The sequence below is a fragment of the Apaloderma vittatum genome, unplaced genomic scaffold, assembly GCF_000703405.1.
Source record: "Apaloderma vittatum isolate BGI_N311 unplaced genomic scaffold, ASM70340v1 scaffold27282, whole genome shotgun sequence".
In the NCBI taxonomy this organism is placed as follows: Eukaryota; Metazoa; Chordata; class Aves; order Trogoniformes; family Trogonidae; genus Apaloderma; species Apaloderma vittatum.
Window position 1 is genome coordinate 20560 of NW_009705713.1, and position 17124 is coordinate 37683.

The 17124-nt window shown below is 41.3% G+C and overlaps 1 protein-coding gene across 2 annotated transcripts in view; it reads left to right on the plus strand.

Annotated features, from left to right (window-relative positions):
* The first annotated feature begins 2318 nt into the window (after positions 1 to 2318).
* Positions 2319 to 17124, plus strand: part of MICAL2 (microtubule associated monooxygenase, calponin and LIM domain containing 2) — a 47652-nt gene continuing 32846 nt past the window's right edge. For both annotated transcript variants that reach the window (XM_009865537.1, XM_009865538.1), the window contains exon 1: positions 2319 to 2582. In XM_009865537.1, coding sequence (XP_009863839.1) covers positions 2319 to 2582 — 264 coding nt within the window. The remainder of the gene's footprint in view (positions 2583 to 17124) is intronic.

Genomic DNA, 17124 nt, shown 5'->3' on the forward strand with positions numbered 1-17124 from the left:
ACTTTTCCCCTTCCCCTAGGAACTTCTGGATCTATTGACCAGTTTGGGAGTGCTGTGGAGCAACCTGTTCCCAGTGCCAGGGCTGGTGGTGGTAGTGCTGGGTCCCCCTTGCACCTGCACCAGGGTACGCACCAGGTGGCTGGGCTCCCTCCTGCAGGCCAGGCAGTTGCTTGTTAATCACTGGGGCCTTAAGCCTGGAAAGAAGCTGGATGTCCTGAACTTTGGAGTCGATGCGAGTTCGCGGCGTTCAGTTTTCTTGAAAAATTAGACCTTGTGGAAGTCGGGGCATATAAAACATTTCTGCTTTTACCTCACAAAGCCCTTCAGAAAAGGGCATGGAGCATACTATAAATGAAGTATTCCGAGGGGAAAACAAAAATTTCCTGACTTATTCTTGGCACCAAATATTTAATCATGACATTTGGTCTAAGAAAATGTACGAACTCTCAACACTGCCAATTTATTTTACCCACAAGCCAACAACAGACCGATGATGTGCACACAAAGGTTATTTATTTTGAGTGCAGCCAGGGAATGTGAGTATTCCAACTTCCTTATATCTCCCCATGGGATCTCTTTAATAAGTTGCATAATATTTTTCTGTATTAGAGGACCGTAAGATAGACATTGTAGGTCTTCTCTTTAATACACTAGTGATATTTTCTCTTTTATTCTTTGAAGGAAATGCAAGTACAGAATGAATAGTTTTTGAACAGTGTTAAATTAAAAAGTGTAACTTCAAAGGCCTTTCTAACAATTTATTCTAAAACTATTCTACAACTATCAGCCAAGAGATGATGTTCCAAGCAAAATAACTACTTATGTGGGAGGTTAGGCAAGCATTGATTTGGGGTTTGGTTTCTTGGTCTAGCAGATGATTCTTTAATAGGAAGAAAAAGAATACAAGACTTAAATCTCTGGACTTGAGTCCAGGTAGACCATCTTCTGAGGGCAAGTTTATACATAACCTGTAACAATTTTCCTGGAAAATGTGAAAGAAACTTGGATATTTTCTGTGGATCTTGGCTGACACTAAAATGCTCCTCATTAGAGATTGAGAGCAAGGTTAAAGAAGGATAAGGGAGTGCCTCATTGAAAGTATTTTAGTTCTTTCAAACTTGCATGAATTTATAATGCCATTGCTCCTCAGAGTGCAAAGGTATTTATCTGGAATATCAGGTGCAGTTTGATAGCAATCAGGTTACTAGGAAAAGCCAGTGTGGCTTAGTGGGCCAGATGTCACTACTTCATATAATTAGCATGTGACAACGTAAGACTCCAAACACATAACTTAAGCATTTAACATGTGGAGACGTGGAAGTAAAATTCCTTTTTATGCAGTACAGCACCAAACTCTAATTTTGACAAGAAAATTAGTAAAAGGGAGCTCTCTGTGGTTACTTGTTTTCAGTTTCTTTGATTCTGGTGTAACTTGCAATAATGTTCCAGCTTGGTCTGTTTTGTGCATTTCCTTGTGGGAAGCGATTGTGCCAATTCTAAATTGCTCTGGCTAAGTTGTGCTCTTCACCCTAGCTTGTGCAGTGGAAGAAAATTCCCTCATATAGTGTTGACTTTTGGCTGCATGTTTGTAAGACTTCTTTAGACCAAAACGTTACCAGAGAAGTACTTGCTGTGACATAAACTCTGCTTGGGAAAAGCATCTAGACCTATGTTTCTTCCTCATCTGTTATCTAGCACTTATCACTGACTAAAACTTTAAGAAATCATAGAACAGAATTTATGTTGATAAAGATGAGCCCGTTAACCTAGGAATGCCAAGTCTACCACTGAACCACGTCCCTAAGCACTTCTACAGGCTTTTTAAATGCCCCCAGGGATGGTGACTCAACTGCTTACCTGGGCAGCCTGTTCCAGTGCGTGACAATCCTTTTGGTACAGAAACTTCTCCTAATGTCCAGTATAGAATCATGGAATTGTTTAGGTTGGAAAAGACCTTTCATCTTCAAGCTCTTAGTGAAGCTGATTGGTTTTGAATCAGCAGCTTTGAGTTTGTAGGTTTTTTACACTGATCTTTGTAAAGCACGTCATGACAGCCCAAGTATTGTTGTCTGTAACACTTAATCCTGCATGCCACAACAACTTTTTGTACCTGGTTGTCCAGTCACGGTATGCGATGTTTTTATGTTTATATTGGATAAATGCAGTTTGTGGGTTTAATCTCATTAGGTGGGACTTGCTTTAATGTGACCTGTGTTCGTCTTTTCTAGGAATAACATGCTTGGAAGTACTTGGTAGTGTGGATCATCTGTATCTCAGCACATAAACTCCAGCTTAATCCTTTTCAAACACCTCAGAACATGGGGGAAAACGATGATGAAAAATACAGTCAAGCTGGCCAGATATTTGAAAACTTTGTGCAAGCGTCAACTTGCAAAGGTACCATTCAGGCCTTTAATATTCTCACTCGCCAACTTGAATTAGATCCTTTGGACAATAGAAACTTTTACACTAAACTGAAATCAAGAGTGACCACCTGGAAGGCCAAAGCTTTGTGGAACAAGCTTGATAAAAGAGCAAGTCACAAAGAATATAAGCGCGGAAAATCCTGTATGAACACTAAGGTAAGTGGAATTCAGTTTTAAATTTCATAGTTCGTAGTCTTTTAAACTTGTTTTTCTATAGAAGCACGGTTTACCTGTAACTGCTTTTTCACAAGCACAATGTTGGCAATTGCTATGTGGTAGTTACAGAAGGAGGTGATCTCCTTGCTTGTGGAAAGGATAGGAAAGGATCTCTTCAGCAGAGCCTACAACACTGTATTTTGACAGAGAACCACTGAACATTGATATAAATCTTGTTGACAAGACTGTACAAAATAATCTAGTTAATGACAGTTGTTTTATTTAGCTATCACAGAATATTTTTAATAGCTTTGATTCAGAACAATTCATATATTTGCAGCTAAAAGCTTCCCCAAGAAGAGTAAATTTTAAGAAGCTACTTGACTGTATAGAGGTAGAACAGGGAGGAGGGGCATGCTGGGGAATAACTAGAAACCAAACTCTGGAGGACTTTAAGAACTATCACTGAAGTGTTATTCTGTGGACTCAGTAGACAGGCAGTGTGGGAAATCTCTCTCCTTGTTAGCATTGTGGCATTGAAACTTCCCAAGAGCACCAGGGAGAAGCCCTCTGTTTTTATCTATTCATTTTAATAAGCTCCCAATGATTATTAACTTTTTTCAATGTAATAAATGTCCTTTCTACAGTTTTCTTTGGAAAACGAAGAGTGCCATTACAGCTATTTGCACCGGTTTCCTGGCACCCTCTGTTTCTCCTCTTTCCTTTTTCCCCTCTGTTTCTCTTTGACCTGTGCTTCCTTCCTCCCTTTTGTTCTTTCGAAACGTATGTCACTAAACATCTTCCTGTTGAAAACAGGCAGGAAAGGGAAAGAATGAGAAAGTGGCTGATGATTAACAAATTGTAGGAGATATTTCACATGCACCTCACCTGCACCTACGGCCTCAGGTTCAAATTTCTGTGGTTGGTTGGTTGAAGTATTTGCAAACAAAAAAGCAGTTTTGAGACCCATGTGAATTATAAGAATTAAGTCCTTCTCTCAACTGTGACATTACAAAGCCAAGACCTGGTTCTGTGAAGCTTTTAAGCAAAGTAATCGATTTTTATATATGGTGAGAAGACTCATGGAAATTGGTTGGTACGTAAAATATATCCTGTAAAATGTTTTGGAAGAGTGCCAAGCAGGAGGCTAATCAACACCTTCTGCAGTGTTGAAAGTATGGTGTTACTGCTCCTTGAGAGTAAGGATTTAGTTGTAGTGGCATTTAATGAGTATTTGCAGAAATAGGCATATATATGGTGCAGATATGAATAAATTGCAAATGAATATAGAATGTCTGTGTGTGTGTGTGTGTAGGTATGCTGTGAAATACTCATCGATGTTCCTTATGAATCTAGACCATGCCCAGACCTGCACTTCACTGTGTCATCACTGATTTAATGAGAGAAACATGAATCTTCTGATTGCTGCAAATGAAAGCAGTAACCGCAGTCTGCAGGCTTGGTGGGGCTATCTACCAAACATTCCTCACACGTGAATCACAGTCTGCTCTGAAAGCCTCTCTGTGCAACATGAATGAGAGGGGACACAATATCGGAAGACTGCAATGCCCTGATGGCTGCAGTGGTGTACTGACAGCTCCACTTACAGATAAGAAATTCTCAGAAATGCTGGCAGTCCAACCAAAATGCCAGTGCAGAGAGATTAGGCTATAATGCACATACCATGAATTTCCTTCAGTGCAACTGGTGATTTTAAGTTTCTATTTTTCTTGTGTGTTATGCCAGCTACCATTTTTAGTAGTGAAGTGGGCAAATGGGAGTTAGCAGGCTAAATCCTTGTGGCGGTGCCCGGTGCTTCCCTCTGTAGAGTTGCCTAAGGACTGGTTGAAATAGATCAGCACAAAGTAAAAATCTTACTTGCTAAAGCAGGATCACAAAATGAGCTAAGCAGATTTTTGCAATTGCAGTTCTGTAAACAGAGCCAAGGTTGCTAGTAGGTATAATTTTTTTTTTTTAAAAAAAAAAAAGTCTTGAAGGTTTTATACGAGATTGTGGCCATGAGCTCTGCAGCTCTCACTTCCTCTCAGACACAGCTTTGAAATCTGGTGCCTTCCTGCAATCTTCCCAATCTTTGAAGGAGATAAAGGAGATAAAGCACAACTGGGATCTAAACTGCTCATGATTTGGATTTGGGGGTTTTTTTTACTGAATTGGGAGACTGTTTTCTCACCCAAAAGCTTTTCGTTTTTTGCCACAGGATGAAAGAGCTGAATTCTGTAGTTGGTTTTTTTGCTTATAAATTCTTCAGCCACACTTAAGTTACTCATTACAATATACACAAGTTTTATACATACAGAATGTTCCAGTCCAACTAAATAACAATAATCCTGTGTCTTAACTGCTCTTGAAGAACATGGCCAAATATGGCTTTCAAAGTTTCTACAATGATACGATTTTAAGCTGGATGAATAGAACCAGTTGAACAATTTTCAAGAAGTTCAAACTGCTGTTTCAAAGTTGCCTTACTGAGGATATTATTTTCCCTTTGCTTCTTTGTAGAAGAAAAAGATCAAAAACAACAATAACAAAATAAAACTGAAGTGCTGTAGGAATACAGGCACAAATCTGGGTTAGAAACAAACTTTTAAACTACAGTAGCCCACCTGTATTTCTCTTAAATTTATATGGAATGTATGCTTCCTCCCATCACAAACTTGTAGACTGGGAATGAGAACTGTTCAGAATTGCTGCTTCTGGAGGTGGCATTTGCATAGTTCACGGGTATTGTAGAGAAGTCTGTCCTAAGTAGACAAAACTCTAGAAATCATACTATGATTTTTGCAAATACGTCTAGAAAAAGACAGCAACTTTATTATCCTGGAAAGTTTTCTCTCTCATTTAATGCAGAGTAGCATGCTTGGAATCTGTAATTTATTTTTTTTTGTTTGTTCATGGAATGAAGCATAGCTAGACAACTGAAGAAGATTAAAGGTTTAACATACATTGTTCAGGGTGCCAGCAGTTTGAATGTGGCCCTAAGTTTTTGAACATACAACACATAATACCATGCTGAGCAAGAATTCATCCAACTAATTGCAGAGCGCATTCAAGTAGCCTTTTAAAGACATGTGAGTGTTCTCTAAACGTTTATTTGAACCTCTCTGTATGGAGTAGATTCATACTTGCACTTGATTTACTGGCAGCTTACCTGTGTAAATGATACAAATGCGCATACACGTATAAACGAGGCTCTAAGTGATGTTTGAGACGGCTATGTATCTGTGTCAGAGGGCAGGACCTGGCACATGCTGCGCACCTGAAATTCTGGCTCTCCCATGACTGTGGATTCCTTCCTGAGGAGAGCGGGGATGGCTGCACATGAAAACATCCCACACTTTCTGAAGGGAGGTGTGGATTCTCTAAAGCATGCAAATGTTGTCTTGTCCTTCCCCTCAAACCTGTGTGCTGTTTTTTCAAAATACATGCATATGCTTGAGGATAACTAAGGAAACCTTGTTTAAAGTGCTAATGTGTAATTATCAGCTGCCTTGGTAGACTCTACTATTCTTCTCTGGATGTAGGAGTTTTGGGTGATGGTGGAGTTTCAGGTGATGGTGCTGTGCACCGGAGGGAAGGCAGCGGAAAGTTCCTGTGCACAGCTTTGGTCTTCTGAGCATTAGCTCTGTTGGTGACCTCACTTTGGGCAGAGGACTTGCATAGCCTGAGCTGCAGATTTGAGGCTTAACTGGACAACATTAGCATAAAGCAGGCAAATAAAATTGAGCTAATACATTTTTCATGCTGTATGTATAAATATATATATATAGGTGCATTTGTAGGTATATGTGTATATAGAACCATACTAATTCCTGAAAACCAAATTAAATGATCCTGAACTCATTCCCTGATGGCTTCTCTAATTTTGCTCGTTCTTGGACTTGGCCTTTCAAAACTTGCTTTATAATAGATTAAGTTCCTTTCCAAAAATTTCTGTTGGAAAACTTATTGCAAGAGAATGACTCTAAAATGATTTATGATCATGTTTCCAGGGCTTGTTTAAAAAGACGGTGGCTTTTTTCGGTAGTGTCGCACACCATCGAACTGACTCGGGCCAGGTGAGGTTGGTGTCTGTGCTGCAGGGAGGGCTCCAGGGGCTCCGCCACCAGGGCGATGCTTCAGCCGAGGCAGTGTCACAGCTTCAGCCGAGGCAGTGTCACCGGGAGCGTGGGGCCAAAGAGGGAACGGAGACCAGGGTGTGATCTGGCTGAGGAGGAGCCCTGGGTCAGAAATGGGGATGAAGGCTGGACATTTTGTGACTGACTCAGCTTAGTCTCCCTCTACTAACCACTCCAGTGCACCTATGAAAGACAGAGCAGGACAGTCTTACCTGCCAAATCGCTTCTGCTCCTTTTCATACTGTCTCCATTTCCAGAGACTGTGCAGTGAGTGCCTTTTGAGTTAATAAAACACACTTCAGCTGGTGCTCTCCTTCCCGCAGAGTTGAGAAAAGGAGATGTGCTTCTGTGCCGGGCTGGGTGCTGCAATGTTATGTAGCCGTAGGGTAATCAGCAGGAGGAGGGATGGATACCAGGTCTCTCTCCTTGTTATTAGATAGGAACTGGCTTCCTACCAGTCCTCAGCTGTTTACAAACATCCTAACCTGCAGTCCAGCCCCTCATGGTAAATGAGGCATGTTGGCTCCTGGATATCTTCCTCTGCCCCCTCTTCCTGTAGTGCTAAACAAATACTTGTCTCTTAATTAAGCAAATCATCCAGCATGTATAAACCTGCTGGTATTGTGGCTAAATTTCCTCCCGAAGTGCTGGCATTGGTTAATCCTTCAGAGGCAACTTGGATTTTGAGCCAGGTTTCTCCTGTGCTGTGTACACTGTTGGAAACCCAGTGAGTTTGTGCGTTTCAAGCATTATGATTGATTGTGTCCCTTCAGAAAAATATTTGTTTAGAAGAGAGTAATTGAATTGTAAGATGAAAGAAGGGAATGCTAGTTATGCTCAAACTCAGAAATATCCTTGTTATAATGAAAACTTTAACCTGCTTATTCTATAAAGAGCAGATATCCAGATGGCACATCCCTTTTGCTGGAAACATTAATCTCTTCAAAATAATTGAAATGGGGAGATTTCCAAACCTGATAATCAGGGTTTATAATGAACACACTAAACTTGTCTTAGATGTATTAGATATCATTGCTAACTCTTAATATAATAAAAATGTGTTCCCGTGAAGGTCATAAAACTTGAAACTAGAAGTTTCCCATATTTATGGGAAGTTAGTGAATGAAAGGTGGTGGCTTTTAACAAAAAGATACTCAGATACATTTCCCCCCCACCCCCAAATCCAAGCACACAGTACTTGGAATTTGGTATCTAGGCTTTGGTTTTGCCTTTTAGGACAGGGCACCTAAAGCCTTGCAGTGGATTTCCATTGTAAATTTATTTTTAACGATTTTAATAAGTAACTTCTACAGAGTTATTTTGAAGTAGTAGAAGATAGGGTACTAATGGAAATGACTGGAAGGAAGACTTGTTGGAGATGGTGTGGAGAGAGGGGGAGAGAAGCAGCAAATCACCTATGAACATGCAGTGACACCGAAATCTTTTTGCTGTACAGGACTGGGACTTGCCCGGGTGGCTGTTGAACACTTTCTTTTTCTCTTAAGAGCTTTTAGAGAGGGGGTGGGAAGAAGCTGGGGTGATGACAGGACACACAGCAGACAGGGTTCTTTGAAAACAAAACAAAGTATTTGACTTTGAACAGTGTTTTAAATGGAGATTGGGCCAAATTGCGTCAGCAAAGGCAAATGTTTGGCATGTGATTTGGTAATGAAATCACTTTTATTTTTATTATCCTACAGACATTTCCACAAACACGATTTTTCAGATTTGTCAGTCACAAAAAGCAATGAAGCCCAGCCAAAGTAACGTAATCAGGCAGCTTAAATAAGACTTTTTTCAGGCATTTGGGAATTTTAAAGGTTTTGGCTTACAAGGTAGCAGTAGCTGTATGTCTGTACTTGAACAGCGCTGTGCTGTTTCCCCGTCCCTTGCTTAATGGCCTCGCAAGTAATCGGCAGACCGGGAACTGTCCCACCCTGACCTGATTTCCTAGATATTTTATAGATTCCCAGAGGGAGTGACACCCAGTTACTTTCACACGAAACACTACTATTGTCGCCACAAGTGGCTTAATTAAGTCTGAATGAAACAAAAGGTTACGACAAGGGCGTGTTCTGGTCACGCTGGCTTTGTGGTGCTTTTCGGTTTGGGGCTGTGTGTCCTGGCCCCTGGCAGGGCACTGCTGGGGCTGAGGGGTGCTCTGGTGCAGCCCCAGCGTCCAGCCTGTGCCCACGCTTCGCTCCTGCCCTCGGAGAGAGCCTGATGCTGCCAGACACGGTTGTTAGGGCTTTGTTGTTAGCTACGTTTCCAGCTTTGCTCTGGTAATGTTTGTGTACCGATAAGTGAGGAAACGCATAACTTTTGCTAACAAGAAATGATTAAATACTTGGCTGCTAAAATCCAGATTTCAGACAATAAGGTAATTTCCTGTCTCCTACGGTTCAGGTCCGTTCCTGAGGTTCCCATGTCTGTCCTGAGAGCTGGGGTTTTGGGGATGTGGTTGCTCTCCTTCCTCTTTCTGCTTACAAATCTGATTTTATGTTATTTTCTGTTAGGTGTCGGTTCAGATAGCTTTTAATATACTTTTGATAGAATGTACAATACCACAGTTTTAAGAGATGCTGCATAAGAAATGAAAATACAACTTTTTTTAGTAGAAGCTCATTTTCTTAAGCAAGCAACATGATTTCTATTTGCATTCACCTCTACAGAAGTGACAAATTAGAAACCTGTGAGAGCTGTGGGCCTGTTATACTAACCACCTGGGAGGTGAGGGATGAAGTGGATAATGCTGGCATCTTGCATCAATTGTGAATATTACAGCCAGACACAAGCATATTCCTCCTTTATGAAGAAATTGCTGCTCCTATGTCAGCCCCGAAGAACAGCTTCTGTTTCCCAAGGTCATGCCTGTTTCTGCTTAAGAAACCAACCAAGAGATACTGCCTTGCTTGTCTTGCATCACTCTCTGGGTTTGTTCATTTGACCAAGATATAAACTTAGATGGAACCATGTGGTTATGCCACTCTCTGAATTGTTCTTGTGTTGGTTACTTCCACAGCCCCTTTGAGTAAGTTACAAGGGCAGCTTTAAAAGTACCTGTGCAACAGCAAATACTCCTCTGACTGGTGTCCACCTCCCATTCTGCCTGTACTCTGCCATCCTCACTGGATTTGCAATTCAGATAAAACAAGTTCCCCAGGGGAAATTGCATCTCAGATTAGAAAACCTTGCGAGAGGTGGCAGTGAGCGTCCTGCAAGGGCTGCGCACCCACAGCGTTAATAACACGCTGCGCTGATCAGCAGGGGCTCAGCGGAAGGCAAGGGCATTTCTTCCAGATTTTTTTTTCTTTTTCTCTTTTTTAGTGAGGTAGGAAATGATTGCCCGGGCTAGGAAGCCTTTCCCACTAGGTGGGGGCTGCTGTGACCGGGGGGGCGGTGCTGCTGTGGGGGCCGGGGGGCAGGTGCCAGCCCGGCTGCAGCCCTGCCAGTGGCAGAACTAGCGCAGCCGGTGGCGCTGAGGCAGGTCCCTCCGTCTGAATTTCGCCCTGGCTGGAATTGGAAAACAGAGTCGTTAAATGTGTGCCGGTGTGAGTAAACACCGATCTGCTGTGTATGTTTATCTCCCTTCTGTTGTGTCGGATGTTGGTGTAAAAGAGACAATTACACCTCGTGATGTGCAATTTACTGCCAAATTTTATGTCTTCAACTCTCCGCCCCTTTTTGAAGCATGCTTCTTTGCATATTTTTTTCATCTTTTTAATATTTACTTTTGTTTTTCAAGACTCTTTCCTTCAGTAATAAGGGCTATTATATACCTTCTATGTTTTCAGGTTTTAGAAATAAGAGCTAGAGTTGCTGAGATGCAATTTTCTCTATGAGATATTCTGCCAGCAGCCTGGTTTGTTGGTTCTGTATGAGTGCTGTTAAATTTTCCTGCTATCAGAAACTTTCCTAAAAAAATGTTACTCTGCAGGTACATTTTCTAATTCTGTTGTTTGAACAGTTCAAGTCCATCTTGCTTGTTGACACTATCATATGCCATATTGCTAAGAGGTACTATTTGGTCAGTTTGTGGTGTTTTCAAATTGTAAATAAAAATGTAAAAAGTAAAAGCATTGTCTACCCGTGGTAAACTGATTAAATAAACTGGAAGAAAAATCAGGTTATCACCCTTTGGAGCTGTATTTGACTTTACTAGGGAAGTGGCTGTGAATGCTAGCACTGGAAAATGCAGTGGCTTTGAAGATTAAGTGATGAGCTGGAAGAAAATAGACCCTGGGAACGCAGAATTGCTGACGTCCTGTACAACATTGCATTCTGAGCTCGGGTACGGCTGCCATACGCTACTGTACAGTTCTTCTGCTTAGGAAAGTTAGAAATTATGGGATTAAATGATTCACCTCTTTTAAAATAAATAAATAAATAAATAACGATTTAAAATTCTGGATTCTGGCTCAGACCTGATGGCTAGTTCTGTATGAGCTCATTTACCCAGCACTGACTTCTAAAAGCCAAGTCTTAGGTTGGTATTGGTTAATAATTCACCTAATATAAAGATGTATTTTAGAACATATTTTAAAATAATGTTCTGTGAAACTATCTTAAAATAACTCACCACTTACTTTAAAGGGCCTGTTTCTAAGCAGTCACGTAGCTGATTTATTAGATTGTTGTAATTGTTTATTTAAAAATTTTAGGTTCAGTGTAGTAATTTACCTCTACAGACAGCCCAGACTGTAGCAACAGTGCAATTTTTGGGTTTTTTTTAAAAACATATTACCAACTTATTTGTGTAGCAAAGTCGTGATTGTTGCCCGACTTGCCTGCATGCTTTAGGTACCATAAAGCATGAGAAATCCCTTCCTCTGGGTCTGTAGACAAGTCCTCTACTGGCTGGTCAGCCCCTGACCCTGAAACCGTGTAGAGGATTGATTATTTTCTTGCAACTGCTCAAATTTCAAAATGATCAGATTGTTTAGGGTGGTTTGGTTTTTTTGTTTGGTTGGTTGGTTTTTTTGCTAGGTTTTTAACGATAGCCTTAAAGCATTATCTCGGTATGACAGACGCAAGCGGACAAAAAAGGCAAGGTACTTAAGTGCTGTCAACCGTATTTATGTCTGGGATAGTCAGGCAACATTCTTTATGCAAGGTTTATCTTTTTATTTTTTTATGGGCAGTTGCTTAAATAATCAAATAGAAAACAAGCAATCTCTTCTGGTTTTTGGGTGTGGTTTTATTTTTCACCTGTTTTGATTACAATGAAAGGCAGGTAAGAAAACAGCGAATGAGATCTTAATTCTAAAGGAGGTTAGAGAATTTATTTTGTGCTTTATTTGAGGAGATTTTTGGATTAAAACACTTGTCTGATCGCAGGTGGATAATCTGTTAATTAAAAATGGTATAACTTTTCTTGTCAGATGACGTGCAGGTTTTCTTCAGAAAACTTCCACTGCAGTGCAAGGAAACTGGAAATTTTTAGAGATACTTTCCTGTATTATGTCAATCAATTGCAATTTTTTAAAAATTTCTTTTTGTAACTGGTCATAAAAGCTCTGAGATCAAGTCAACATCTTTAAATATGCTGAGATAGTCAGTCTGAGAGAGCTCTCCAGAAAAGCTTCTAAACAAAGCCCTGAGAGCTTTAGTGCAACCGCAAAGGAGCTCTTGACCTTCTAGCACACTGAATGCACGCAGCCTTTCTTTCATGTGCTGTGTAGCAGACTCTAGGCTTCAGATGTCTTTCGTGCCATTGTTTTAATTTCAAACTGTGGAAAAGTTTTTATACGCAAATCTAATATTAGTGGATATATCTGAGAGACAGAGAGGATGGGTGGACAAGTGTGTCCAAATGCATCCAGGAAAAAAGAAGGCACGTGATTTTTTCCATGCAGAAGCTTGTCTTCCAAAAAAGATTTAAAAATCCCAGTAAAGATGAGCCAAATGAATGCAATAAAGGTACTAATGTTTCACTTCTGGCATTTTGACCCAATAAAACAGGAGGGCAATAAAGATAGATCCTCTGATCCCTGGATTGTACCACGTCCAGCTGCGAGTGCAGCAGCTGCGAGGCGCAGTGCCGGGACATGAGCTCTGTCCAAAACCAGCCTGCATTCAGGAGCCTCAAATCCAGATTGCAGACTTCTGAGAAGATATCAGCAGTGTCTTCGTTTTTGCCAATAGCTGATATTGTGTGCTTTCGGCAGGAGAGGGCAAACCTGCTTCTTTCTGAGGTGATCAGTTTGGGATACATAGGGTGAAACACTGATGGAGTGGAAAGGAGAAATGGACTGGTCGTGTTGCACTTCCCGCACAGGGACAGGGTTTCGTTGCTGTGGTTTGTGGCCATTGGGGGTGTGTGAGCCCTGCTGTTCCCGGCTGCCTCTGAACTTCCAAACAGTGGTATTTATGTGGTGTAAGCTCTCCAAAAATGTCTGTTCAGCAAGATCCAGGTAGTCTTAATAATATTTTAAGGTAGATTTTGAACTATCTGTAGAGCATTTAAGTAGTATTCACATAACCCTTTGGAGAGTTAACACCTCTCATTAAAATACGTTTAACTGGATATTATTTTTGTCAAATTAAACATTTTCACTGATTTTACAAGGAACTCATAAAACATAGGATAACAGAGGGCAATGTGCTTTTAGAGATTACTTAATTTTTGTAGGGTGAGTTTTACTAGCTCCTATACCTTCTGCTACCCCAGTTACTTTGACAGAAATAAACTTTTTTTTTTTTTAAATCTATTAATATTTGCATGCAGAATAGATCTGTTACCAAAACAGATGTGGTTATCTGTCCTGTTTCTTAAAAAGAAAAGGACTCTTGGTTTAGGTTGACTCTTGTCTCTTTTCTATGTAGTCAAGTGGACACCTTCCAAATCACTCGCATTTATCTACAGTTATCATGACTGTTCTTGACAGGGTTGTGTTCTGTTGCCTTTTAGTAAAACCAGTTGTATGGGTATGGCAGCATTTGACAAGTCGGGCAACAGACAACGAGTACAAGCGCCTCCTGCAATGCAGGGCACGTTACTGTCAAGAGAGCACTGTACTTGTGTAGATGTAACGTGTCTGCCAGCGGAGCTATTTTATAGCAACGTGTCCTTCATTGGTGCCAGCAGCTGGGCTGGTTTGTAAGAAAGGAGGTGACAAGCACTTTACTCAGGGGTCTTTGTCTAGAAAAGTGCAAGTACCTGAATAGTGTTGTTGAGGTTAGGGGAGCAACCACGTACTGAAGTGCTTTGACAGACCAGGGCTATAGCAAGATGAGGCTCGCATCTTGGATTTAAAAAACACGTCATGCCCACTGTGAGCAGCTTAACCTTTTTTTCTTTTTCCTACATTTTTTTAAAATAAAGCTTTAACTCTTGACATTTTAAATTTTGTCTGAAGTGACATATATAGACTTCTGCTTTTCAGTGACTTTAAGTATCGTGTTTCAAACTTTAAAAATTACATTGGCTTTTCAGTGGACTCGGGGTATGTTTGACTGCGCTGTTGTATCTGGTGACTGTCAATGAATTTATGTGATAAAATCTGAGACTGCAAATGTGAGATGAACTCTAAGTCAGTAAGTCAGGAATGTCCCACTGAGCAGTCCTATTTTTGCCAGGAGCATTTTCATCTCTAGTAAAAGGGATGAAGTGAGAAGTGTTGTGGTGGAGAGAGCTTCCCACTGCAGCTCCTGGTAGCTATCTGCCTTCGCTGCTTATGCAGCTGTGTCTCTTTGGAGCCTTTCCAGGGAAATAGTCATTGCTGATCCAGAAAATGTGTTGTTTCATTACATTTCGTGCCTATCTCATGTTGTGTCACATTTAGCTCTGTCGTGAATAAACACTTGCCCAAATCCATGTAGGATGTAATCCTGTGCAGTCAGTCCAGTTAATGCTCGGTGCATCCTTGTTGCTTTGGATGTTTCCCGAAGGCCAAGGCTGATGTGCGGTCCGAGATCTGGTGACTATGGAAGTGAACGCACCTGAGGCCCAGAGCAAATGGTGGAAGAGGCTTTGCCATGGAAGGGCAAAAGTGTTCCATCCCTCTGTGTCCTGCCTGGCTTTGGGCAGAGTCTCCCATCGCTGGGCAGGGAGGGCTGCGGCTGCTGGGGCAGCAGCAGGCAGCGACTTTGGGACTCCTACCCCTTGCTGCTCATTTCTAGCAGCAAGATCCAGTCCCACAGGTTTTGGTTTCCAAGTGGTGAATTGGGCAAATATTACATAAAAGCTAAAGGCAAACTGTTAGGCAAACTGTTTTCACTATTTTTTCACTAGTATATTTGTGCATTTCCACTGAAGTTTAGAAGTGGTGCTTCTGATTTGGTGTGCCTTACAACAACACGGGGGGTCGCTCTGTCCATCCAATCGCTGTTGAGCTGAAGTCTAAAATTGATTGGTCTCTTGCCTCCAAAATAAGTGAAAGGCAGAAACAAGAAAATCGTGAATTCCTGGAGTGATTCTACCTTCTGTCTTCCTCCCAAGAACATGAATGGATCATAACGTCCCTGCCCATGACAGGGAGGTTGGATTAAATGATCTCTAAGGTCCCTTCCAGCCTAGGCCGTTCTATGATTCCATGGTAACTGAGCACAATTCAGGACTAATTTGATGGTCAAGTACCTTGGACAGGAGAGAAGTGAGGGATTTAGATGAACAGTAACAGTGTAATACATTGTGCTAGAACAGGATTCATCTGTTCTTAACTGTGCAAAGAGATGCTGTTTAGTTGCATTTCCCACCCACGTGCTGCTGCCAACTTGTAGATTCCTTGACTGTGAATGTGTAAATGCCAAGAGCTAACGCTTATTTTTACACTTTTCAGGGTCAATGGGTAGATTCTGCCTTGTGATTATTAAAGTGGATGAGATTTTTGTGTCTAGAATATTGTGGAGTGTTATTTTGGTTTTTGCTAGACATGATGCTAGTATTGTAGCTTTCTCCCTCCTTTCTCTCAAAACCGCAGTTGTTTCTGTAAGCTGACTTTACTGTGTGGAAGCCAGTGGAGGCATTCTACAAATTCTCAGCTGTTAAACTGCATGTGGGTTTTCCAGAGGGGGAAGGAGGTGGCTGGATTCACAGGCTGCCAGTTTAATAGTGGGGGGCAGGAGGGATTGCCCCTACTTAACATCCTTCTCTCCCTTTCCTCCCCTACTATATTATAAGTCATGTATTCCTACCTTATATACAGGAGATCATATAAAAAATGTGCACCTGGCACAAAAGTCCTTCTGCTTTGGAGAGTTAACTTGTGTTGCCATTGAGCCCAGCGCTAAGTGCTCTTATTCCAGAAGTGTAGGAACACTTCCCAGGCATTTTCAAGGCACTGCCATTTGTAAACATACTCACAGGGAGAAAGTAGCATCTCTTACAGTCACATCGACCTTTGAGTAGAATCAAGCTTATGAGACTTACCAGCTGGTGTATGTGTTTATATTAATACAAGTGAAACTTTCTGATAGCTTTTAATTGTACCGGGGAAAAAAATACATTGAAGTCTCTGCTCTATTTCAATCTAAAAAGAAATATGCAATGAGTAGTGTGCTTTGGTAATAGTGTGAGTGCTACAGAAACAAATAATTATCATTTAGGGAAATGTAAAATATTTTTTAATGGTACTGTAGAAACGTATTTACTCAGCAACATAAGTAGACAATTTGCATAAAATCTGCATGGGTTTACTAGTCTGTTATTCTGAAGTACAAAAATTTCCATGCTTTACTTAATATTTACAATTTTAAACTGAAATAGTTCTAAGTTTGTTAGTAGGCAACTGTTACTGGCCTGTAAACTTGCATTGGTAGTCCTCTTCAATGAGACTTTTATACCAGCTCTTCTAAAAATGCTGTCACAGACACTTAACTCAACCAGCGTGTCCATTTACTTACAGTAATTTGTATCATAAGTGTACCGTTTTCATTGTGGCATTTATTCTACTTGGTAATTAGTATTACCTGTATACAGGATGAATTTAGCTCACGTAAAATTCTCATAAGAAGTCATCGTGGTGACCGTTGTTTGTAGGAGTTGGTGTTTACGAGCGGCCTCTTCGGTACCATGTGGCTGGAGTGCAATGCAGGAGTTCAGGGTGGGGAACCTTACGTGATCCTGCTGGCGGTGAGGTGATGTGGCGCAGCGTGTCCGTGGGGACAGCCCCTCGGGCTGTGGGCAGGGCATTCGGGGTGCCCGGTGCTTCGCCCCTCTCCTGGGGAGCCCGTGGGTGTGGGGCTGGGCTGCCGTGAGGGACAGGCAGAGAGCGTCCTGGTCGGAGCCCTTGTCGCGGCTCCCTTCCTCAGCGTGTGTATGTCCTCTTCTAGAGTGCGTGCTTGGTATTTCAAATGTCTATAACATCTTTGGATGAAATATGTGCAAAGATAAATTATTTTCATGAAGTGTAAAGGAGGAAACCTGACATTTTAAAATCTCGTGCTTTAATCTGCCACAGGACTAC